Below are 25,709 nucleotides of genomic sequence, written 5' to 3'. Positions count from 1 at the left end.
CTAAAATAAAACAAAGTGTGTCCACAAGGCACCCAATTCCCTATATAGTGCACTCATTTTGACTAGAGTCAAACTTATCAAGGTAACACACCACACAGGGAATATGGTTCCATTTCAGACACAGAGAAAGACAGATCAACATAGGGAGACAGGTTAGAGGTCACCATGCACCTGGTGGGTGAAATGCCGGAGGGGAGGGGGCGTTGCACACCACCGTCTCAGCCAGCAGGTTGTTATAGGGGTTGTTAGGGTCGTGGGCTCGGAGCAGAGGGTTAGTTAGGAGGTAGTTGCCAGTCATTCCTGTAAGAAGGAAGGAAAGAGTGAGGGAGGGAGGAAAGACGAGGCAGGATAGTGAGAAAGAGAGGAGAAAGGGGGAGAGAGGGTATGTTAAGAAGTAGTTGTCAGTCAACCCTGTAAGAACGGCAGTGAGTGAGAGAGGGAGGGAGACAGTGAGTGAGAGAGGGAGGGAGACAAAGTGAGAGAGGGAGGGAGACAGTGAGTGAGAGAGGGAGGGAGACAGTGAGTGAGACAGTGAGAGAGGGAGACAGTGAGAGAGGGAGACAGTGAGAGAGGGAGGGAGACAGTGAGTGAGAGAGGGAGACAGTGAGTGAGACAGTGAGAGAGGGAGACAGTGAGTGAGAGAGGGAGGGAGACAGTGAGTGAGAGAGGGAGGGAGACAGTGAGAGAGGGAGGGAGACAGTGAGTGAGAGAGGGAGGGAGACAGTGAGTGAGAGAGGGAGGGAGACAGTGAGTGAGAGAGGGAGGGAGACAGTGAGTGAGAGAGGGAGGGAGACAGTGAGTGAGAGAGGGAGGGAGACAGAGTGAGAGAGGGAGGGAGGGAGGGAGACAGTGAGGGAGACAGAGTGAGAGAGGGAGGGAGACAGTGAGTGAGACAGGGAGACAGTGAGTGAGAGAGTGAGGGAGGGAGACAGTGAGTGAGAGAGGGAGGGAGACAGTGAGTGAGAGAGGGAGGGAGACAGTGAGTGAGAGAGGGAGGGAGACAGTGAGTGAGAGAGGGAGGGAGACAGTGAGTGAGACAGTGAGAGAGGGAGACAGTGAGAGAGGGAGACAGTGAGAGAGGGAGGGAGATAGTGAGTGAGAGAGGGAGACAGTGAGTGAGACAGTGAGAGAGGGAGACAGTGAGTGAGAGAGGGAGGGAGACAGTGAGTGAGAGAGGGAGGGAGACAGTGAGAGAGGGAGGGAGACACTGAGTGAGAGAGGGAGGGAGACAGTGAGTGAGAGAGGGAGGGAGACAGAGTGAGAGAGGGAGGGAGGGAGACAGTGAGGGAGACAGAGTGAGAGAGGGAGGGAGACAGTGAGTGAGACAGGGAGACAGTGAGTGAGAGAGTGAGAGAGGGAGACAGTGAGTGAGAGAGGGAGGGAGACAGTGAGTGAGAGAGGGAGGGAGACAGTGAGTGAGAGAGGGAGGGAGACAGTGAGTGAGAGAGGGAGGGAGACAGTGAGTGAGAGAGGGAGGGAGACAGTGAGTGAGAAAGGGAGGGAGACAGTGAGTGAGAGAGGGAGGGAGACAGACAGTGAGTGAGAGAGGGAGGGAGACAGACAGTGAGTGAGAGAGGGAGGGAGACAGTGAGTGAGAGAGGGAGACAGACAGTGAGTGAGAGAGGGAGACAGAGTGAAAGCGGGAGAGAGGATGTGAGTGAGGGAGGAGAAACACTAGTATCTGATTATATTTAAAAGACAAGGCAGGAGAGTAAATAAGGGAAGAGGAGATGAAGAGAAAGAGGTCAGAGTAAAAAGTACCACCAGTATAGGGTTTGCAGCAGTGTGCTTCTTCAGTAAATGCAACAGGCTGGGTAGTTGATGTTTAAATCATGTCTACACATCATATTCTCCAGATTTAATTTCACAGAACAGCAAGCAATATTGTCCGCAACAAGTGAGTCGCTATAAACAAAGCCACATTCCGTACCACCAGAAAGTACCAAGCAAACACGTACCAAAAACATTGGCAAGTACTTTCTCTGTTAAACAAATACTTGACTAAGAAGTAAATACTACTGTAGGGACTACATTTTAAAGTGGGAGTCAAAATATTCCGTATGATTTCAGTAATGATAAGAGGCCATCTGCACTCTTTGAAGATCTTTACAACTGAATAGTGTCTGTTCCAGGTGCCTAGGAATCAAAAGAAGTATACTGGAATAGATGGTTTTCTGGGCACCATGATGTTTTTATAAACATATTTATTTTGCATTCAAGCCTCAGTTTTAGATTATTCCTTATTTTTTAAACTTTGTATTTTATTTTACAGTGTGCAGGTCTCCATCTCTTCCGGTATGATTACAGTAGTCATATAAAACATGCCACTTTACAGTCTAGAGTCAGTGGACTGTATAGACTATACAATCAAACTGATAATGTGGGGACTACACACCGGTATCTATTGACATCACTGGGCTCCCACATAATGGAAGTGTCCATAATGCATCTACCTATAAGTATAATGTATAATAGCAATGTCCAGTCATTGAAAACAATATCTCATTTCTTATCAGTGGTGATTAAGGGAGCTTAATGCTGGCACTGATAAGGGGGACAGAAGTTAAAATCTATTTTACAGTGGAAGTCTGAGCTGTATCATGTTAAGCCTCTCTGTGACCTCGCCCTCACTCTCTTCCTCTGTCCTCTGTCTCTCTTTCCCCTCTACCTCTCCTCTTTCTTATTCTCTCTGTCAGTCTCTCTCCATCTCCCCCCTCTGTCTGTTTGTCTTTCTCTCCCAAGTCTGTCTGTCTGTCTCGCTCTCTCTCTCTCTCACCTGCTCTCACGCTCTCTCGCCTGCACTCTTTCTCTCTCACCTGCTCTCTTTCTCGCGCTCTCTCGCCTGCTCTCTTTCTCTCGCGCTCTCTCGCCTGCTCTCTTTCTCTCGCGCTCTCTCGCCTGCTCTCTTTCTCTCGCGCTCTCTCGCCTGCTCTCTTTCTCTCGCGCTCTCTCGCCTGCTCTCTTTCTCTCGCGCTCTCTCGCCTGCTCTCTTTCTCTCGCGCTCTCTCGCCTGCTCTCTTTCTCTCTCTCTCTCTCTCCCTCTCACACGCGCTCTCTCTCCCAGCTCTCTCTCCCTGTCTCTCTCCCTGCCTGTCTCTCTCCCTGCCTGTCTCTCTCCCTGCCTGTCTCTCTCCCTGCCTGTCTCTCTCCCTGCCTGTCTCTCTCCCTGTCTCTCTCGCGCGCTCTCTCCCTGTCTCTCTCGCGCGCTCTCTCCCTGTCTCTCTCGCGCGCTCTCTCCCTGTCTCTCTCGCTCGCTCTCTCCCTGTCTCTCTCGCGCGCTCTCTCCCTGTCTCTCTCGCGCGCTCTCTCCCTGTCTCTCTCGCGCGCTCTCTCCCTGTCTCTCTCGCTCGCTCTCTCCCTGTCTCTCTCGCTCGCTCTCTCCCTGTCTCTCTCGCTCGCTCTCTCCCTGTCTCTCTCGCTCGCTCTCTCCCTGTCTCTCTCGCTCGCTCTCTCCCTGTCTCTCTCGCTCGCTCTCTCCCTGTCTCTCTCGCTCGCTCTCTCCCTGTCTCTCTCGCTCGCTCTCTCCCTGTCTCTCTCGCTCGCTCTCTCCCTGTCTCTCTCGCTCGCTCTCTCCCTGTCTCTCTCGCTCGCTCTCTCCCTGTCTCTCTCGCTCGCTCTCTCCCTGTCTCTCTCGCTCGCTCTCTCCCTGTCTCTCTCGCTCTCTCTCTCCCTGTCTCTCTCGCTCTCTCTCTCCCTGTCTCTCTCGCTCTCTCTCTCCCTGTCTCTCTCGCTCTCTCTCCCTGTCTCTCTCGCTCTCTCTCTCCCTGTCTCTCTCGCTCTCTCTCTCTCTCTCCCTGTCTCTCTCGCGCCCCTCTCTCTCTTTCTCCCTCTCTCTCTCGCGCTCTCTCTCTCTCTCTCTCTCTCTCTCTCGCTCTCTCCCTGTCTCTCTCGCGCTCTCTCCCTGTCTCTCTCGCGCTCTCTCCCTGTCTCTCTCGCGCGCTCTCTCCCTGTCTCTCTCGCGCGCTCTCTCCCTGTCTCTCTCGCGCGATCTCTCCCTGTCTCTCTCGCGCGCTCTCTCCCTGTCTCTCTCGCTCGCTCTCTCCCTGTCTCTCTCGCTCGCTCTCTCGCTCGCTCTCTCCCTCGCTCTCTCCCTGTCTCTCTCCCTGTCTCTCTCGCTCGCTCTCTCCCTGTCTCTCTCGCTCGCTCTCTCCCTGTCTCTCTCGCTCGCTCTCTCCCTGTCTCTCTCGCTCGCTCTCTCCCTGTCTCTCTCGCTCGCTCTCTCCCTGTCTCTCTCGCTCTCTCTCTCCGTCTCTCTCGCTCTCTCTCTCTCTCCCTGTCTCTCTCGCTCTCTCTCTCTCTCTCTCTCCCTGTCTCTCTCGCTCTCTCTCTCTCGCTCTCTCTCTCTCCCTGTCTCTCTCCCTGTCTCTCTCGCTCTCTCTCTCTTTCCCTGTCTCTCTCGCTCTCTCTCTCTTTCCCTGTCTCTCTCGCTCTCTCTCTCTTTCCCTGTCTCTCTCGCTCTCTTTCCCTGTCTCTCTCTCTCTCTCTCTCTCTCTCTCTCTCTCTCTCCCTGTCTCTCTCTCTCCCTGTCTCTCTCTCTCCCTGTCTCTCTCTCTCCCTGTCTCTCTCTCGCTCGCTCTCTCTCTCTTTCGCAGTCTCTCTCTGTCTCATGGCTGAAAATCATCAGGAGACCAGGATGAGTCAGTGCACAGCCAGCAGAGCCCCTGTAGCCAGTCAGTCAGGGTCGCCCAGAGTTGAACACACAACACCAGCTTCTCATCACTGCCACTTGAAGCCAGACTAAGTAGCAATGTAACACTTCTCTCATCCAACAAGTAGCAGCTGTGCAGATCGACCACCAAAAGACACATTGACGTGAACTTTGAGTCGTCATAAAACATTTGTTTAGCGTGTATTTGTTTACTTGCTGCTGAATAACCTGTATTTTATTTGTTGTTTATGTTTTTTTGTAATAAGGACAGACACTAGCAATATTGAGTAAACATTTATCATTTTACCACAAAGCTGCCTCCTTGAATGAACAGCATCATCATTGACTTGTTAAATAAAAGGTTAAATACATAAAAATAAATTCTGCATCTGCCATATTTATTCAGGCACTTGTTGTCTATTCAAGGGCCCATAACGGAGAGAACATAACATGTGTAGATAGAGACAGAGGGGCCAGTCTTACCCTGGTGGTTCAGGGTGGAGGTGCTGTTGATGTCTCCGGAGATGAAGGAGGATTCGGACTGCTTCCTCACTGTGTCGTTCCACATCCTCCTGATACGACTCTTTTAGGGGGTAAACAACAACACACATATTAGAATAACCTTAAACACTGATGTCACTTCCCTTTACATGCTATCATGCAACAGAACAAGACCACAGGAAAAATGCTCTGTGAAGGCAGCAAGCAAACACAATGGATTACAAGAACAACCTCCAAAACAAAATGAATGCATGCGAAATGACACCCTATTCCCTATATGGTGCACTACTTTTGACCAGGGCCCATAGGACTCTTGTCAAAAGTAGTACACAAAATAGGGAATAGGGTGCCATTTCAGACGCAACTTCAATCTTCAACGCTGGTATCCTTCCCTGTTCCCTCTGTATTCTAGCATGCAGCAGGAGAACAAGGCGTGGGCTCTCCCTTTCACCCTCAGTGGAAAGAGAGAAGGCAACTTCACACAAGAGGATCAGAACGACCACCTTTAACTCAATACAGACTCTTCCCTCTATGTGTTAGCATGCAACAGGAGAGAAAGACCACGACTGGCCTTTCCCTCCTATGCCGCAAAACAATTTCTCTCTGGGCAAATACAGTTACTGAAGTGTACTAGAGTACTGCTCTCAATAAAAAAAAAGAAAGGGTTGAGAGGAGGTATATTCAAGTGTTCATGCTGGTCCTTGGCGTGCTAGCATGCAACAGGAGAAAGACTAGAAGAAGAAGCCTCGTTTCCACCTCCATAGAAAGAAAGGATAGAAAAAAAGAGTATTTGTAATCCAACTTCCCGCTGCTGTACCGTACCTAGTATGTACTGTACCTGTGTGGCGGAGGAGTAGCGTGCGGTGGATCGAGACGTGGCCGTCTTGGCCGAGCTGTGGGACCCTTCAGAAGGCAGACCTCCGCAGCACTGGGACTGGCGGAAGCATTTGCTGTACTCTTTACGGACCTGCAGCGGGCACAGGATCAGGGCAGAGCGACAGAGACACAGTGAGCTCAGAGACACCACAACAGTGACAGTCGACTCCAGAGAGCGATATAGAGAGGAAAGCTTTCCAACAAAGCCACAAAATCCATATCTTTATCAAATGCCACCAAGCCGACAGCAGCAGTTCAAATGGCGTGTCTCTGGAGATAGGCCTATCACGTCCGCCATGATGACACATTCAAATCCCATACAGAGGGGGGTTTCCAGGGGGGAAAATATGACATAGAAGCAGAGCTAATATCAGAGATAGTCTTAAATGTCAAGAGACAGCAGACATTGAAATGAGAAGCATATATTTTGCCTTGGACTTAAGTACACATAGATACATACAGTAATCTTATTTCTTTGGGAAACTGGTCATTAGAAAGGTTATTTCCCACTTCTGGTGAGGAAAGCTTGTCTTGTATTCAAACATTGACGTACAAAATGCAGTGCTTGTTAGAGTCTGCAGCATTATCTTTATATAGGCCATTGGCATTAAAACCTTTTTCTGGAGGAGGCAGTGAAAGATAAAGATGAACATCCCTTGCAGAGTGTTGAAGATGGTGAAGAGGTACGCCATGACAACGGAGGACTCGTTGAGGAAGAACAGACCAAAGGACCAGGTCAGGCCCAGGAGAAAGAGCAGGGTGAATGCTCCGAGCACCCAGGATCTGAAACACACAAACAATATTGATCACAATCATTAATAATAACTGAAGCGGCTGCCTTGATTTCATCTTTCATTCATTTGAAGTTGCTCTCTGTTCGGTTCCTAAGGATTTGTTCTGTGGGGAGAGAAGGGGGCCGTGTTAGTACTCCTCCTTCTGGACATGTCTATACACTGAACAAAAATATAAACGCAATATGCAACAATTTCAAACATTTTACTGAGTTACAGTTCACATAAGGAAATCAGTCAATTTAAATAAATAAATTAGGTCCTAATCTATTGATTTCACATGACTGGGAAGACAGATATGCATCTGTTGGTCACTTTTTTTTTTTAAAGTAGGGGCGTGGATCAGAAAACCGACCACTATTTGCTTCATGCGGCGCGACACATCTCCTTCGCATAGAGTTCTTCAGGTTGTTGATTTTGGCCTGTGGAATGTTGTCCCACTCCTCTTCAATCGCTGTGGGAAGTTTCTGGATATTGGTGGGACCTGGAACACGTCGATCCAGAGCATCCCAAACATGCTCAATATGTGACATGTCTGCTGAGTATGCAGACCATGGAAGAACTGGGACATTTTCAGCTTCCAGGAAAGGTGTACAGATCCTTGTGACATGGGGACGTGAATTATCTGCATTATCATGCTGAAACATGTGGTGATGGCGGTGGATGAATGGCACGACAATGGGCCTCAGGATCTTGTCACGGTATCTCTGTGCATTCAAATTGCCATCGATAAAACACAATTGTGTTCGTTGTCTGTAGCTTATACCTGCCCATACCATAACTCCACCATGGGGCACTCTGTTCACAGCATTGACATCAGCAAACCGCTCGCCCACACGTCGCTATACACATGGTCTGCGGTTGTGAGGTCGGTTGGATGTACTGCCAATTCTCTAAAACAATGTTGGGGGCGGCTTCTGGTAGAGCAATTAAGATTAAATTCTCTGGCAACAGCTCTGGTGGATATTCCTGCAGTCAGCATGCCAATTGCACGCTCCCTCAAAACTTGAGACATCTGTGTTATTGTGTTGTGTGACAAAACGTCACATTTTCGAGTTGGCTTTTATTGCCCCCAGCACAAGGTGCACCTGTGTAATGATGAATGTTTCATCAGCTTATTGATATGCCACACCTGTCAGGTGGATGGATTATCTTGGCAAAGGAGAAATGCTCACTAACAGGGATGTAAAAAAATTGTGCACAAACATTTTAGAGAAATAAGCTTTTTGTGCATAAGGAACAATTCGGGGATCTTTTATTTCAGCTCATGAAACCAACACTTTACATGTTGCGTTTATATTTAGGTTCAGTGTACATAGAGTACCACCCATAAATGCTGATACGTAGATTTGGAATGAATTGAGGTCCTCTGACACAGTCAAACTATGTTTCCCTGTTTCTTCTCAGGGTTGGTTGGCTAAACAGAAACCGCAAACACAGCATGTTTCTCACATGAGGTTCCAGGAAAGCCCAAAGAGAATCAGATAGCCAACGGTAAGTTCCAATGGCAACGGCTGGCAACGGGAGCCATCGATACACAGCAGAAAAGGACTGAGCCTCCACGGAAGAGAGAAAAAGAGAGAAAAGGAGACTAGTGAAAACCAGACACCACGTCTTTTGACTTTCAGAGAGACAAAAGACAATACAAACCCGAAATAGCGAGAGATGCTACAGATTAGTTGCGCTTTTGTGTCAGTGTGTACATTGTTCATTATTTGATGGTATTTTGGGTGTGGGTATTCTGGCTCTTTATGCTTTTCAATCCTCAATTGACTTATTATTTCAAAGTCTTGTGGAAAGTTACAAATTTAACTTTGCAGGAGTAAATAATTGGTCGATTAGACTCCAATTAATGACAGTTTAATGAGTTTTGCATCCTTTGAATGATTTGTTTGAATGAGCCTACTATCTTTGAAAGTAGACCCTCTTTAAACTACATTCTTAACCAGGACAGCTTGATAGAGGTCAATTCAACGATTTCTCTGCTTTTAGACTCTTAGACTCTTCTTTTATCCAATTCCCTGGAACGACAGGCTGTTTGAATAAAGACGTGGGTCCAACTCCAGTTCCTCCACCCCGCACATTCATCTAAGAGCCATGCGAGCCATTCATGTTTAAGCCAGTGTTCCAGTGGAACCTGTAAACGACCACAGGAGCAACTGATACAAGAGTTCAGGGATGCAGTTATGAAGAAATGAAAGAGGCAATGTAACCTCCGCATAGTGCAAACACTGCCCTCATAAACACGAAGCCCCCCAGAAAATAACACCTGAGGAAAGAAATCAAATCTGAAAGGAAAAGATTTGTCCACTCCAGTTATGGGTTATTGAGATGTAATTCTAAGGTCAAATACACCAAATAAACCATTCAATATCACACAACACCATGGCTGGGAACAGGACAGCAACACATTGGTTTCTCACTTAAAACTGAGCTGACACAAAACCAGTAGTATCAGCCTTCACATCATCTCCAGAGTGACCTCAGAACCCCCTCTCACCTGATACCGCCCAGCCGGGTCGAGTCGGGTTTCATAGAAGTGGAGTGCTTCACCATCTTGTACATGGTCACCAACAGGAAGATGAGATTGAGCTGTCAAAACAGAGGCACAGCGAGGTCAACACGCCACACTGGAGCACGGCATTCATTTCCTGGTATGAGCAGCAATGCACGCCGCCTACATTTCATGGTAATTTAGACCCAAACCAGGGTGGTTCGTACACAAATAGGCAAATACATTTAACAAGCAGCATGTCGCCGACATGTTTAGTGACTCACTGAGATCATATAATAACAACACATCAACATTATTGTGTTATACCAGGAGGGATATGAAACGTTCAATCTTTAAAACAGACTCCCAAATGTGAGAATAGAGAGGATGTAGCGTAGCTTTGGTCTCCAGCTCCACTAACACTGGCTATGATAAAGTGCCTCGAATGCCCCTTCCCACTCCAATGACTGACGTAACGCACCACACCTCAGGCCTTGGCCAAGCAGGATGGTGCCAAACACATGTTATTACTCATCACAGGGAATGTTCATCTAATACAGCAAAAACAGAACAGAGAACGAGAGAGAGACCAGAACGCCATATTTTAGAAACAAAGGTCTGGAGCCAGGAAAAACAGCTCCATATTCTAAGCTATACATTCAGAAAGGTTTCCATGACTTCAGGATGTTTGTCTGTAAGCACAGGGAGGCCCACCGCCACCAGGGGAAGGAGGGATATGGGACATTAAAACCTCACTGAAAACAATTGTTCAGTAAATATTCTATCTTTTTATACTTCTATATATTTAGCATTTTCAGTTATTACAACATTCTCTATGAAGGAAAATAAATGACAAAAACTGCCTGGCTTGGAAGGAATACAAAGCCCTTTGATCTAGCAGAGATACTGTCCCAAGATGATCAAATACAATATACTTGAGGGCTGAATTTTATGAAAGCTGTTCAGTATATAATCTCACTCTAAAACATGAATATACCAGGCCAATATAGAGCCGTTGCTATATACATCCTTTTCAAATAGAAACCAATAACGTGAGGTGGAAGAGGGAGAGGGCAGAGGTAGAGAGAGGGATAGAGGTAGAGAGAGAGAGAGAGGTAGAGAGAGAGGTAGAGAGAGGTATAGAAGTAGAGAGAGAGAGAGAGAGAGGTATAGAGGTAGAGAGAGAGAGAGGGATAGAGGTAGAGAGAGAGAGGGAGAGATAGAGGTAGAGAGAGGGATAGAGGTAGAGAGAGAGGGGAGAGATAGAGGTAGAGAGAGGTATAGAGGTAGAGAGAGAGAGAGAGACAGAGAGAGGGATTGAGGGAGAGAGAGAGGGATAGAAGGAGGGAGAGAGAGAGGGATAGAAGGAGAGACAGAGAGGGATAGAGGTAGAGACAGAGAGAGGGATAGAAGGAGAGAGAGAGGGATAGAGGGAGAGACAGAGAGAGGGATAGAAGGAGAGAGAGAGGGATAGAGGGAGAGACAGAGAGAGGGATAGAGGGAGAGAGAGGGGGATAAAGGGACAGAGAGAGGGATAGAGGGAGAGAGACAGGGATAGAAGGAGAGACAGAGAGAGGGATAGAAGGAGAGACAGAGAGAGGGATAGAAGGAGAGACAGAGAGAGGGATAGAGGTAGAGACAGAGAGAGGGATAGAGGTAGAGAGAGAGAGGGATAGAGGTAGAGACAGAGAGAGGGATAGAGGTAGAGAGAGAGAGGGATAGAGGTAGAGACAGAGAGGGATAGAGGTAGAGACAGAGAGGGATAGAGGTAGAGAGAGAGAGGGATAGAAGGAGAGACAGAGATAGGGATAGAAGGAGAGACGGTTAGAGGTAGAGACAGAGAGAGGGATAGAGGTAGAGACAGAGAGAGAGATAGAAGGAGAGACAGAGAGGCATAGAGGGAGAGAGAGAGGGATAAAGGGAGAGACAGAGAGGGATAGAAGGAGAGAGAGAGAAGGAGAGAAGGAGAGACGGTTAGAGGTAGAGACAGAGAGAGATAGAGGGAGAGACAGAGAGGGATAGAGGTAGAGACAGAGAGAGGGATAGAGGGATATAGGTAGAGACAGAGAGAGGGATAGAAGGAGAGCCAGAGAGAGACAGAGAGGGATAGAGGGAGAGAGAGAGAAGGAGAGACAGAGAGAGGGAGAGAGAGAGGGATAGAAGGAGAGAGAGAGAGGGATAGAGGTAGAGACAGAGAGAGGGATAGAGGGATATAGGTAGAGACAGAGAGAGGGATAGAAGGAGAGCCAGAGAGAGAGAGAGAGAGGGATAGAGGGAGAGAGAGAGAAGGAGAGACAGAGAGAGGGAGAGAGAGAGGGATAGAAGGAGAGAGAGAGAGGGATAGAGGTAGAGACAGAGAGGGATAGAGGTAGAGACAGAGGGATATAGGTAGAGACAGAGAGAGGGATATAGGTAGAGACAGAGAGAGGGATAGAAGGAGAGAAGAAAAGACAGAGAAGGGATTTTAGATCAAAGTGATGTTTGTCTCCTAGCCACCAGGGCTGATTTAGGTCTGCATGAGTCTAGTGGTTGGAGATGCATTTAACACAGCCGCCAGTGATGACACAGATCTGATGAGACAGGCAGTCAGGCAGAGAAGCAGGCAGAGGCAGCTTAGGGCTGGCTCAACTACCGTATAACCGTGTAACCGACTGTTATGGATGAAGAGCGTCATGAAAACAATAACTATCATAATCGTTTAAAAAATATATTTTTTACATGGCATTTTTTGTAATGTCAGTTGAGTTGAATCAACAAATCACAACACATATTTTAGCATATCATTCACTAGCTGCCAGTCCACCCATTACACCATCATTGACTTGAAAGGGGACGCCCACTCTATTTATTCTATTTCTATGGCATCAAATACAATCAGTGTGCACAATTTCGTATATAAACGGTTATTGAGGTCACCACGGTCATTTGGCTGGCCAATTACCGTGAAATAAAGTTCCATGACCGTCACAGCCCTAAGGCAGGCAGGCAGGCAGAGAGGCAGGCAGGCAGAGAGGCAGGCAGGCAGAGAGGCAGGCAGGCAGAGAGGCAGGCAGGCAGAGAGGCAGGCAGGCAGAGAGGCAGGCAGGCAGAGAGGCAGGCAGGCAGGCAGGCAGAGGCAGGCAGGCAGAGAGGCAGGCAAGCAGAGAGGCAGGCAAGCAGAGAGGCAGGCAGGCAGAGAGGCAGGCAGGCAGAGAGGCAGGCACTGAACTGTACATGTCCTTGCTTCTCCCCGCACCCCACACTCTACGGACTCTCTGCTCTGCACTCCCCATTACCTCCTCAGAAAACACACCACCAAAACCACAGCACCCTTTCCCTTATGTATCTATGCAGAGTATGTGCTGTGTAAACACAGTATGTACACATGTTTTCTGTGTGAATAATACAAATGTATGGTACCAGTCAAAACTTTGGACACACCTACTGATTCCAGGGTTTTTCTTTATTTTCACCATTTACTACATTGTAGAATAATAGTGAAGACATCAAAACTATGAAATAACACATATAGAATTATGTAGTGACAAAAAAAAAAGTGGTAAACAAATCAAAATATATTTTATATTTGAGATTCTTCAAAGCAGCTTTGCACACTCTTGGCATTCTCTCAACCAGCTTCATGAGGTAGTCACCTGGAATCCATTTCAATTAACAGGTGTGCCTTGTTAAAAGTGAATTTGTGGAATTTCCATCCTTCTTAATGCGTTTGAGCCAATCATTTGTGTTGTGACAAGGTAGGGGTGGTATACAGAAGATAACCCTATTTGGCAAGAACAGCTTAAATAAGCAAAGAGAAACGACAGCACATCATTACTTTAAGACATGAAGGTCAGTCAATCTGGAAAATGTCAAGTGCAGTCGCAAAAACCATCAAGTGCTATGATGAAACTGGCTCTCATGAGGACCGCCACAGGAAATGAAGACCCAGAGTTACCTCTGCTGCAGAGGATAAGTTCATTAGAGTTACCAGCCTCAGAAATTGCTGAGTTCAAGTAACAGACACATCTCAACATCAACTGTTCATAGGAGACTGTGTGAATCAGGAATTCAAGGTCAAATTGCTGCAAAGAAACCACTACTTAAGGACGCCAATAATAAGAAGAGACTTGTTTGGGCCAAGAAACACCAGCAATGGACATTAGACCGGTAGAAATCTGTTCCATTTTTGGTTCCAACACCTGTGTCTATGTGAGATGCAAAGTAGGTGAACGGATGATCTCTACATGTGTGGTTCCCATCGTGAAGCATGGAGGTGGAGGTGTGATGGAGTGGGGGTGCTTTGCTGGTGACACTGTCAGTGATTTATTTAGAATTCAAGGCACACTTAACCAGCATGGCTACCACAGATTCTGCAGCAATACACCATCCTATGTGGTTTACTCTTAGTGGGACTATAATTTGTTTTTCTACAGGACAATGACCCAACACACCTCCAGGCTGTGTATGGGCAATTTGACCAAGAAGGAGAGTGATGGAGTGCTGTATCAGATGATCTGGCCTCCACAATCACCTGACCTCAACCCAATTGAGATGGTTGGGGATGAGTTGGACCGCAGAGTGAAGGAAAAGCAGCCAACAAGTGCTCAGCATATGTGGGAACTCCTTCAAGACTGTTGGAAAAGCATTCCAGGTGAAGCTGGTTGAGAGAATGCCAAGAGTGTGCAAATCTGTCATAATGGGTGGCAACTTTGAAGAATCTAAAATACATTTTTGATTTGTTTAACACTTTTTGTTTACTACACGATTCCATGTGTTATTTCATAGTTATGATGCCTTCACTATTTTTCTACAATGTAGAAAATAGTAAAAATAAAGAAAAACGCCTGAATGAGTAGGTGTCCAAACTTTTGACTGGTACTGTATGTGCATGCATGGGTGTGTGTACACGTGTGTGAACTCCATGCGGCCTGCATGAAATATTTAGAGGTGAGGGTGGAGCTGTCCATACGACGGGATTGGCTGGGGACGTGTCATGATCCTCAGGAGGGCCAGGGGGTTATGGGTAATGGCTGTCTGGCCCACCCACTCATTATTTCCATGTTCAACCCTGAGCAAATGACCTTCATGCCTGAGATTGTCTCTCCTCCTCCTCAGACAACTGACAGTGTCAGGCAAGAACTGCTTCCTCAATCATTAACTATTTCCACCAAACAAACAGCTAAGCTGATGAATGCTGCTGCTCACTAGACTAGACACATTTCATAGGATTTTACAGCTGAATGACTGCTGATGTCCTCATGTCAGCTATAATGGACCACTTTCCTTTCATGCAACTTGATCAGCAAAAGCAATAGCTAAGTGACCAGGCGAGACAGAAAAACAAAAAAAACATAAACTTTTCCCCCATTCACATTACTTTGTGGAAAACACATACATGTAACAGACTATACCCACATAGTAACAGACTTAGTCAGAGACACAGATACCCACATAGTAACAGATTTAGTCAGAGACACAGATACCCACATAGTAACAGACGTAGTCAGAGACACAGATACCCACATAGTAACAGACTTAGTCAGAGACACAGATACCCACATAGTAACAGACGTAGTCAGAGACACAGATACCCACATAGTAACAGACTTAGTCAGAGACACAGATACCAACATAGTAACAGACTTAGTCAGAGACACAGATACCAACATAGTAACAGACGTAGTCAGAGACACAGACACAGATACCAACATAGTAACAGACTTAGTCAGAGACACAGATACCCACATAGTAACAGACGTAGTCAGAGACACAGATACCCACATAGTAACAGACTTAGTCAGAGACACAGATACCAACATAGTAACAGACGTAGTCAGAGACACAGATACCAACATAGTAACAGACGTAGTCAGAGACACAGATACCCACATAGTAACAGACTTAGTCAGAGACACAGATACCAACATAGTAACAGACGTAGTCAGAGACACAGACACAGATACCAACATAGTAACAGACTTAGTCAGAGACACAGATACCCACATAGTAACAGACGTAGTCAGAGACACAGATACCCACATAGTAACAGACTTAGTCAGAGACACAGATACCAACATAGTAACAGACTTAGTCAGAGACACAGATACCAACATAGTAACAGACGTAGTCAGAGACACAGATACCAACATAGTAACAGACGTAGTCAGAGACACAGATACCCACATAGTAACAGACTTAGTCAGAGACACAGATACCAACATAGTAACAGACGTAGTCAGAGACACAGACACAGATACCAACATAGTAACAGACTTAGTCAGAGACACAGATACCCACATAGTAACAGACTTAGTCAGAGACACAGATACCCACATAGTAACAGACGTAGTCAGAGACACAGACACAGATACCAACATAGTAACAGACGTAGTCAGAGACACAGATACCCACATAGTAACAGACTTAGTCACAGACACAGACACAGATACCAACATAGTAACAGATTTAGTCAGAGACACAGACACAGATACCAACATAGTAACAGACTTAGTCACAGACACAGACACAGATACCAACATAGTAACAGATTTAGTCAGAGACACAGATACCAACATAGTAACAGACGTAGTCAGAGACACAGACACAGATACCAACATAGTAACAGATTTAGTCAGAGACACAGATACCCACATAGTAACAGATTTAGTCAGAGACACAGACACAGATACCCACATAGTAACAGACTTAGTCAGAGACACAGACACAGATACCAACATAGTAACAGATTTAGTCAGAGACACAGACACAGATACCCACATAGTAACAGATTTAGTCAGAGACACAGATACCAACATAGTAACAGACGTAGTCAGAGACACAGACACAGATACCAACATAGTAACAGACGTAGTCAGAGACACAGACACAGATACCAACATAGTAACAGACTTAGTCAGAGACACAGATACCCACATAGTAACAGACGTAGTCAGAGACACAGACACAGATACCCACATAGTAACAGATTTAGTCAGAGACACAGATACCAACATAGTAACAGACTTAGTCAGAGACACAGACACAGATACCAACATAGTAACAGATTTAGTCAGAGACACAGATACCCACATAGTAACAGACGTAGTCAGAGACACAGATACCCACATAGTAACAGACTTAGTCAGAGACACAGACACAGATACCAACATAGTAACAGACGTAGTCAGAGACACAGACACAGATACCCACATAGTAACAGACTTAGTCAGAGACACAGACACAGATACCCACATAGTAACAGACGTAGTCAGAGACACAGATACCCACATAGTAACAGACTTAGTCAGAGACACAGACACAGATACCAACATAGTAACAGACGTAGTCAGAGACACAGACACAGATACCAACATAGTAACAGAATTAGTCAGAGACACAGATACCCACATAGTAACAGACTTAGTCAGAGACACAGACACAGATACCAACATAGTAACAGACTTAGTCAGAGACACAGACACAGATACCAACATAGTAACAGAATTAGTCAGAGACACAGATACCCACATAGTAACAGAATTAGTCAGAGACACAGATACAGATACCAACATAGTAACAGAATTAGTCAGAGACACAGATACCCACATAGTAACAGACTTAGTCAGAGACACAGACACAGATACCAACATAGTAACAGACGTAGTCAGAGACACAGACACAGATACCAACATAGTAACAGAATTAGTCAGAGACACAGATACCCACATAGTAACAGACTTAGTCAGAGACACAGACACAGATACCCACATAGTAACAGACTTAGTCAGAGACACAGACACAGATACCAACATAGTAACAGAATTAGTCAGAGACACAGATACCCACATAGTAACAGACGTAGTCAGAGACACAGACACAGATACCAACATAGTAACAGAATTAGTCAGAGACACAGATACCCACATAGTAACAGACTTAGGCAGAGACACAGACACTCAAGCCCATACTGTATGGATAATGCACATAATATACCGGACTTTCATGCCATCATAGACACACACACATCCCATAAAGTATAATGTGGCTTACCATGATAATGAAGGTGACAGGTCCTATGAAGCTCCAAATGAAGTGGTTATCCACTCTCAGCCAGCAGCTGCAATGGAACATGGTCATGTGATCAGGTGATAGACATCCCTCAAGAGCAAATGATCTATTCTGTCTCCCCCACTGTGACTGTAACATCTCTGCATTTTCTACATTCTAAAAACACTGCAGCATTTGTCACAATGTATCCTACTGATCAGTAGCCAGCCTGGCTTCTAGACAAGCTAGATGACATGATGATATAGTTACTACAGCAATAGAATAGTGATTGTCATTCTGGACCACAGAGAGAACCTGACCTTGAACACATTCTGGCTGTGAGCCATACAACAGCACTGGTATTGCATTCATGACTTCAGAGTCTGCCAATGTCTACAATTGAGAGAGTAGTCTGGCTATACTTTTGACCCTAAACACAGTCAAAAACGTACGCACAAATAGTTCCAACAAGATTTGTGCTGAAGCTACTGTATGTATTATCAGATAATATGTTCATTCAAATGCAGGGAGTGCTGCACTACAGACCCAGATGTAAAAAGAAAAGCCCATTTACATAACTCCCTCTGGGAAAAGAAAAGCCCATTTACATAACTCCCTCTGGGAAAAGAAAAGCCCATTTACATAACTCCCTCTGGGAAAAGAAAAGCCCATTTACATAACTCCCTCTGGGAAAAGAAAAGCCCATTTACATAACTCCCTCTGGGAAAAGAAAAGCCCATTTACATAACTCCCTCTGGGAAAAGAAAAGCCCATTTACATAACTCCCTCTGGGAAAAGAAAAGCCCATTTACATAACTCCCTCTGGGAAAAGAAAAGCCCATTTACATAACTCCCTCTGGGAAAAGAAAAGCCCATTTACATAACTCCCTCTGGGAAAAGAAAAGCCCATTTACATAACTCCCTCTGGGAAAAGAAAAGCCCATTTACATAACTCCCTCTGGGAAAAGAAAAGCCCATTTACATAACTCCCTCTGGGAAAAGAAAAGCCCATTTACATAACTCCCTCTGGGAAAAGAAAAGCCTACGACAAATCATATGGCTTGTTTCTTGGATAAAGGCCACGGGAGAAGAAAAGTTTAAAGAATTAAGGTCAAGTGAGAAAAAGCCTGCTCACAGAGAACACACCAGACCAGAGCAACCAACCGGCCAGACAACTCATTAATGTAGTAGTTTTGCTCACAGCTTTCCTCTATGACAGGGTGTACATTTGCCAGGAGGCAGAGGGAGAGGCAGTGGGAGACTGGGGCCTGTGATGTAGCTCTCATTAGCAATATATCTATCTATGTGCGAAGAAAGGGAGTCTTGATCTGGAGCTGGCTGGCTTGGGAGACCTGATGCTCTCTGCACCAAGAAAGGAAGATAGATACTAGTTGAATGATCCCACAGTTTTATTGTGCAACGTTTCCACCCTTAGGTCAACATCTGAAGAGGGTATCTATCTTTATTTCTAACTTTCTTGACATTACTTTTCGTACCCTGCACCTGGCGGTTACTGGACGCACGGACACCACTTCTTAGCTACTGCATTTTGCACCAAGAACACAAAGAGAAGGTCTACAGATGTGATAAGATGTTACTTACGCTCTCGGTGTCCCGTAGCTGCGGTAGTCGATGGCGGCCGAGATTCCCACCACCACAGCAGGAAAGAGGTATCCTGAGGCGTAATAGTACTTCCTGCGGGAGAACTCACTCTCAAACACCTCAACCAGCATGAGGTAGAGCTGCACGCCCTCCAGGCACATCCAGGCAAATGCCGCGAGGAAGAAGAAATGAAGAACGACCGCAATGATGGAACACACCAGCTGGGATGGGGACACATTTAAAGGTTACACATAGAGCGGTACAGGGACAGCGGCATGGAAGCTGCATTGAGACAAGGGAAGTTAAAGTAGGCATAGATAACTGGAACATATTCCCTGGGAACACAATGATAATTAGCCAAAATAACTGTGCATCGGAGCCCACTCCGATCCATGTGTACGTTCTGGGGGCACCCGCACTCCTTACCTTGGGTTCAGTCATATTGATGCCCACAAGAAAGACCAGCTCAGCAATGAAAAGGTTGAGGCAGAGGTTCTTGTGGATGGTGTTGCGGTCGCTCTGAAGGCCCCTGAAGAAGCAGAAGGTGAAGAGGCTGATGGCCAGACACACCAGCGACACAGCGATTCCCATCCGGGTTATCACCGTCAGCAGCAGCTCATGGACACTCCCCTCTGCCTGGAGGATGGGGCAGAGAGACACAAACCGCCGGAGTTAGAACCAATAACTTGCCGGATCTAAGACCTAACATGACAATGGGGTTAGAAGCAACAACCTGCCAGATGTACCTAAACACAGGGGGTGGTTAGACCTAATAAGCTTTTCTTTGTTGCGAAGACCTTTTTATCTTATTCAAATGTTTAGGGAATAAAATGAGTAGGAAGACAGAGACAAAGTTATCTAGTACAGTACCACCGCCACCTTCCTTTCTCAGGCCACTTTAAACAAATCCCATTCCCAACATTTATCAGTATATGCTATATAATCTTAAGTAAACCCAATAACCTGGTATAATGTACCATGTAAGATCATGGATAAAATATGATTTCATGACATATACAGATATTTATAAAAGGGATTTAACTCAACATCTAGCTGCACCAATCAGAAACATGAGGCAACACAGGAGGGAGGGTTTAGACCCAATAGCCTGCCGGAAAACATAAAACATGACAGACTTCATGTAACCATCAAAGAACCTTGACATAACATGAATGTCCTGGCTCACGGAGGGTTTGAAAACTCAACATCTACTGTAGGAAACATGATGCCCTGCCAATGTAAAGTCCTTAGTAAGCGGTCACAAAAGCACGACATGTTATAACATATATTGGGGGATTGCTCTGTGAAGGGATGACATTATAAAATATAGTGTGGGATCACTCTGTGAAGGTATGACATTATAAAATATAGTGTGGGATCACTCTGTGAAGGTACGACATAAAATATAGTGTGGGATCACTCTGTGAAGGTATGACATTATAAAATATATTGGGGGATCGCTCTGTGAAGGGATGACATTATAAAATATAGTGTGGGATCACTCTGTGAAGGTACGACATAAAATATAGTGTGGGATCGCTCTGTGAAGGGATGACATTATAAAATATAGTGTGCGATCACTCTGTGAAGGGATGACATTATAAAATATAGTGTGCGATCACTCTGTGAAGGGATGACATTAATATAGTGTGGGATCACTCTGTGAAGGGATGACATTATAAAATATAGTGTGGGATCACTCTGTGAAGGGATGACATTATAAAATATAGTGTGGGATCACTCTGTGAAGGGATGACATTATAAAATATAGTGTGGGATCACTCTGTGAAGGGATGACATTATAAAATATAGTGTGGGATCACTCTGTGAAGGGCTGATTAAAGTGTCTGTCACAACCCATGAAAATGAACACATTTCAACGTAGGCTACAACCATATGCAAAAAAAATAGACGGCTTCACCATCCAGAATACCACTCAGGGACAGTGGTCTGAACATGAGGTAGTGCGGTCCGTGATATGAGTCATTTTATTGAGGGCAGGCCAGGAGGGGTTGTAGTTGAGGTGTAGGGCTGGTGTGACGGGAAGACCTAGCTCAGGGACTCTGGTTTCTCCTTGTGGTGAAGGGTTGTAAAGGTTTGGGGTTTGTGAAGGGAAGAGTTCATGAGTCAGGACATGTTATTATATAAACCACAAACTTACATTCCACGTTTATTACTGGGTAGATGCTTGCAGCACATTATATTTATCATAAATTGGATTGTAATTGCATTTTGCTTGCAAATGGATCTCACCTACTTCATGTCGTTGAGTGGAAATGCAAATTAAAGAAGCGTGATGCAGGACCACCGTGTGTTTTCCTGTGTATGATTCCAGCAGACGTGCGTGAAGGCTATTAGTCACGGACCATAGGTCAAATGTCATTTATTTCCAATAATGTTTCAGCTAGCTCTCACTACAGTATCTTATGCCTGCGATCTCTTGCTTTTTTGCTTACGGCAAAGTAAGTGACAGCCTCCTTCCGTTTCTCTCCACATACATTAACTAACCCCATTCCTCACCTCAACTCCCATCCCTCCAACAATCCCCCCCACATACATACTGTACAGTACATACGACGAGGGGGATGGGGTAGATTCACTAGTGTCCTTAAATCCCAAATCAACCCCTAGCCCCTACCCCCTAGAGCAGGGATGGGCAACTTTGATGGGGGTGGGGGCCATAAAAAAATCAACTCATCATGAGGGGCCACAGTGGCTCTCGGGTCTGGGTACCCACATCCACACCCACACTTGCAGAGGCGGTTCTAGCCGTTTGGGGGCCTTAAGAAACATTTTGCTGGAAATTCTACATATTTTGTCATGTGGCGGAGAAAAGGGTTTGCAATTTTATAACTAATTTAATGCTATTCTACTAATTTTGCCATGGTGCAGACAAAAATGTGCAGTTTTACAGCTAATTTCCTGTATTTCTACACACTTTGCCATAGGGTTGAGAGAAATGTTTGCAGCTCTTAATATATATATAAACAAAAAAAACTTTGAAGCGCTCCCAAATTACAAAATCGCACCTGTATTCTCCTATTCTAACTCTCAACAGTAATTTGAGACCCCGACGGAATTAAATAGTTTTTTGTATTGCGGGCGGGCCTACAATGGTCGTCAGTTGCCCATCCCCGCCCTAGAGACTTATGTATATCCAATAGGATTGGATGGGTATCCACAATATGGTTACAATTCCACAGAGCACAAGAATTATTTCTTACACATACAGCACTAGTCAAAAGTTTAGACACACCTACTCATTCCAGGGTTTTTCTTTATTTTTTACAATTTTCTACATTGTAGAATAATCAAAACTATGAAATAACACATACGGAATCATGTAGCAACCAAAGAAAATGTTAAAACAAAGCTAAATATATTGTATATTTAGATTATTCAAAGTGGCAACCCTTTGCCATAATGACAGCTTTGCACACTCTTCGCATTCTCTCAACCAGCTTCATGAGGTAGTCACCTGGAATGCATTTCAATTAACAGGTGTGCCTTGTTAAAAGTTAATTTGTGGAATTTCTTTCCTTCAGTATGTGTTTGAGCCAATCAGTCGTGTTGTGACAAGGTAGAGGTGGTGAGAGAACGTCAAGACTGTGCAAAGCTGTCATCAAGGCAAAGGGTGGCCACTTTGAAGAATCTAAAATATAACATGTATTTTGATTTGTATAACATTTTTTTGGTTACTACATGACTCCATATGTGTTATTTCATAGTTTTGATGTCTTCGCTGTTATTCTACAATGTAGAAAATAGAAAGGTAAAGAAAAACCCTTGAATGAGTCGGTGTGTCCAAACTTTTGACTGGTACTGTATACAATCCTCTCTGATCTACACAAGTGTCTAGGGGGTTAGTGGCTAGCTAGGGGATGGTTTGAACCAGCCACTAACCATGTTTCCTAGATGGGAACATTCATACATATTACATCCATTAGTGGAGTCCAGCCCCACGGCATGATAGAACCCCTTGAAGGCCACTCACCACATTCCCTCTATGGGCCATTAGGATGGCAAAGTTGGTCAGGTGACTACAGGAACAGGTGGTGTGGCTCTTGTTGGTGTCCAGGAGCTTACAGCCCTGAGTGGACCAGTAGCCTATCATACTCCTCTCAGAGTAGTTCCAGAATGAGCAGTTGGGGTTGTCGTAGTGCTCCTTCTACAGAGCAGGACATTAAGAAATAAGAACATTGTTTCAGACAAATAGTTAACAGTTAGGGTTGTAGAAGTTCTCAATAAGCAACACATGAGGAAACCTTTTGAATACCACAAACAATAACATTCTAAGCATTGTTTAAAACCAACTAACACATTACTTTAGAGTACATATGCTTCCTACCTATATATAGATACTGTTATTTTCCATCAAAAGGCAATTAACAGCAGGCTAAGATTTGAGTTCAGTATACTATTAACAGTATATAGTCTAGTGAGTGTGTGTAGGAACAGTGCAGATCTACTAATCTGGGTAAGAGCCTAATAAAACGTGATTACACTTTTTTTGTCTGTCATGCCAAGTGTAAATATACACAATTTCAGTAAATTATAAACAATTGCAGAATACCATGGCATAAACATGACAGCATGTTCTATGTAATCTAACAAACGTATAACCGTGGGAGTTCCAGATGTACACAAGTATTGATATTTTACAGCCGTGCTCACAGTGCAGCTGTATCTTATGCCATTGACTTTGATCCTCCAACTACTAAAGACCACATTGCCATTTCCTTTCCCACTATTCCCCCCTGCACTGAACAACACCGCAGAATGACACTAGGGCTCCAGAGCTTTCTCCAGGGAAAGGGAACTCACGTCGAGGTGCTCCAGGGTGAAGATGACGGGGTCAGACACGAACACACGGCTGGACTCCTTGGTGATGGAGGCGGCCAGGATGTGCGAGTTGACGGTCAGGTCTGAGAGGTTACGTCCTCCTCCTCGGAGCGTGGCGTTCTCTGTACTGAGGAACTGGCCCAGGTGCTTGTAGAGGACAAACACCAGCTTGGCGACACCTGGGGAAAAAGAGAATAAGATTTACGGTGGCATTGTGAACGTATAAAATTGCTGCTCATTTCTATCCTTCAGCCACTTTCTCAGTGAAGGACAATTATCCTTCAGCATGATCTCATTCATTCATTCATTCCCCCCTAGTTACCGTTTTTACTGTTAACTTTGACTGTGTTTGCAGACAGCTGAATAGAGGCTCCACCCTTGCTGGTCTGGGGGAACCTGAAGTCCTGCACCTGGCCGTCTGTACTGAGCACATACACATCCAGCACTGGAGAAGGACAAGGAGAGGGGGAGGTAGAGGGGGGAGGGAAAAAGGATTAGGGAATGTTGGTGGTATACATGACTAAAAGATCACGTTTCAATCAATGATTTATAGATGCACTAGATGACTATTAGGGGGTGCTGTGTTGAAGCCACCGTACCTCCATCTTGACACTCCCCACAATTGTAAAAAAAAAAAATTGGAAGCTATAGAAATGCATTCATTAATGTCGACATTAGTTTTTTGCATGCTTATTATTATTATCTTAATGGATACTTTAAATGATATTATGTGAGCTAAAAATAAACATAAGAATATACAGTACTAATCAAAAGTTTGGACACACCTACTCATTCCTACTCTCATTCTTTATCTTTCACTATTTTCTACATTGTAGAATTATAATGAAGACATCCAAACTATGAAATAACACATTAGAATCAAGTAGTAGCCAAAAAAGTGTTAAACAAATCAAAATAAACATTATATTTGAGATTCTTCAAAGTAGCCACCATTTGCCTTAGTGACAGCTTTGCACACTCCTGGCATTCTCTCAACCAGCTTCATGAGGTAGTTCCCTGGAATGCATCTCAGTTAACAGGTGTGCCTTGTTAAAAGTTAATTTGTGGAATTTCTTTCTTTCTTAATGTGCTTGAGGCAATCAGCTGTGTTGTGAAAAAGTAGGGATGGTATACAGAAGATATCCCTAGTTGGTAAAAGTCCATATTATGGCACGAACAGCAAAAAAAAAAAAAAAAACAAATTGACAGTGCATCATTACTTTATGACATGCGGGTCAGTCAATACCGAGAATGTCAAGAACTTTGAAAATCTCTTCAAGTGCAGTCGCTAAAACCATCAAGCGCTATGATGAAACTGGCTCTCATAAGGACCGCCACAGGAAAGGAAGACCCAGGGTTACCTCTGCTGCAGGGGATAAGTTCGTTAGAGTTACCAGCCTCAGAAATTGCAGCCCAAATAAATGCTTCACAGAGTTCAAGTAACAGACACATCTCAACATCAACTGTTCAGAGGAGACTGAGTGAAATCAAGCCTTCAAGGTCGAATTGCTGCAAAGAAACCACTACTAAAGGACACCAATAATAAGAAGAGACTTGCTTGGGCCAAGAATCATCAGCAATGGACATTAGACTGGTGGAAGTCTGTCCTTTGGTCTGATAAGTCCAAATTTGAGATTTTTGGTTCCATCCACTGTGTCTTTGTGAGACGCAGATTAGGTGAACGGATGTGGTTCCCACCGTGAAGAATGGAGGAGGAGGTGTGATGGTGCTTTGCTGGTGACAATGTCTGTGATTTATTTAGAATTCAGGGCCCACTTAACCAGCATGACTACCTCAGCATTCTGCAGTGATACGCCATCCCATCTGGAAAAGCAGACAACAAGTGCTTAGCGTATGTGGGAACACCTTCAAGACTGTTGGAAAAGCATTCCAGGTGAAGCTGGTTGAGAGAATGCCAAGAGTGTGCAAA

The 25,709-nt window shown here is 45.0% G+C and overlaps 1 protein-coding gene across 9 annotated transcripts in view; it reads right to left on the bottom strand.

Annotated features, from left to right (window-relative positions):
* The window catches only part of LOC135512789 (adhesion G protein-coupled receptor L2-like), a 129,713-nt gene that overhangs the window by 7,432 nt on the left and 96,572 nt on the right, over positions 1-25,709 (bottom strand). For 3 of the 9 annotated variants that reach the window (XM_064935187.1, XM_064935196.1, XM_064935222.1), the window contains 10 exons: positions 24,102-24,224; positions 23,762-23,958; positions 22,932-23,105; positions 19,364-19,573; positions 18,938-19,158; positions 17,339-17,405; positions 9,317-9,408; positions 6,640-6,808; positions 5,988-6,116; positions 5,132-5,231 (listed from right to left, as the gene is read on the bottom strand). In XM_064935187.1, the coding sequence (XP_064791259.1) occupies positions 5,132-5,231; positions 5,988-6,116; positions 6,640-6,808; positions 9,317-9,408; positions 17,339-17,405; positions 18,938-19,158; positions 19,364-19,573; positions 22,932-23,105; positions 23,762-23,958; positions 24,102-24,224 (1,482 nt within the window). Of the gene's footprint in view, positions 1-171; positions 301-5,131; positions 5,232-5,971; positions 6,117-6,639; positions 6,809-9,316; positions 9,409-17,338; positions 17,406-18,937; positions 19,159-19,363; positions 19,574-22,931; positions 23,106-23,761; positions 23,959-24,101; positions 24,225-25,709 lie in introns of those variants that run through there. The other 6 variants (XM_064935203.1, XM_064935240.1, XM_064935231.1 and 3 more) reach the window with 3 other exon arrangements.

Source organism: Oncorhynchus masou, chromosome 3 (assembly GCF_036934945.1).
Source record: "Oncorhynchus masou masou isolate Uvic2021 chromosome 3, UVic_Omas_1.1, whole genome shotgun sequence".
In the NCBI taxonomy this organism is placed as follows: domain Eukaryota; kingdom Metazoa; phylum Chordata; class Actinopteri; order Salmoniformes; family Salmonidae; genus Oncorhynchus; species Oncorhynchus masou.
Note: the sequence above shows the minus strand (reverse complement) of the source record. Positions and strands in the feature narration are given on the sequence as shown.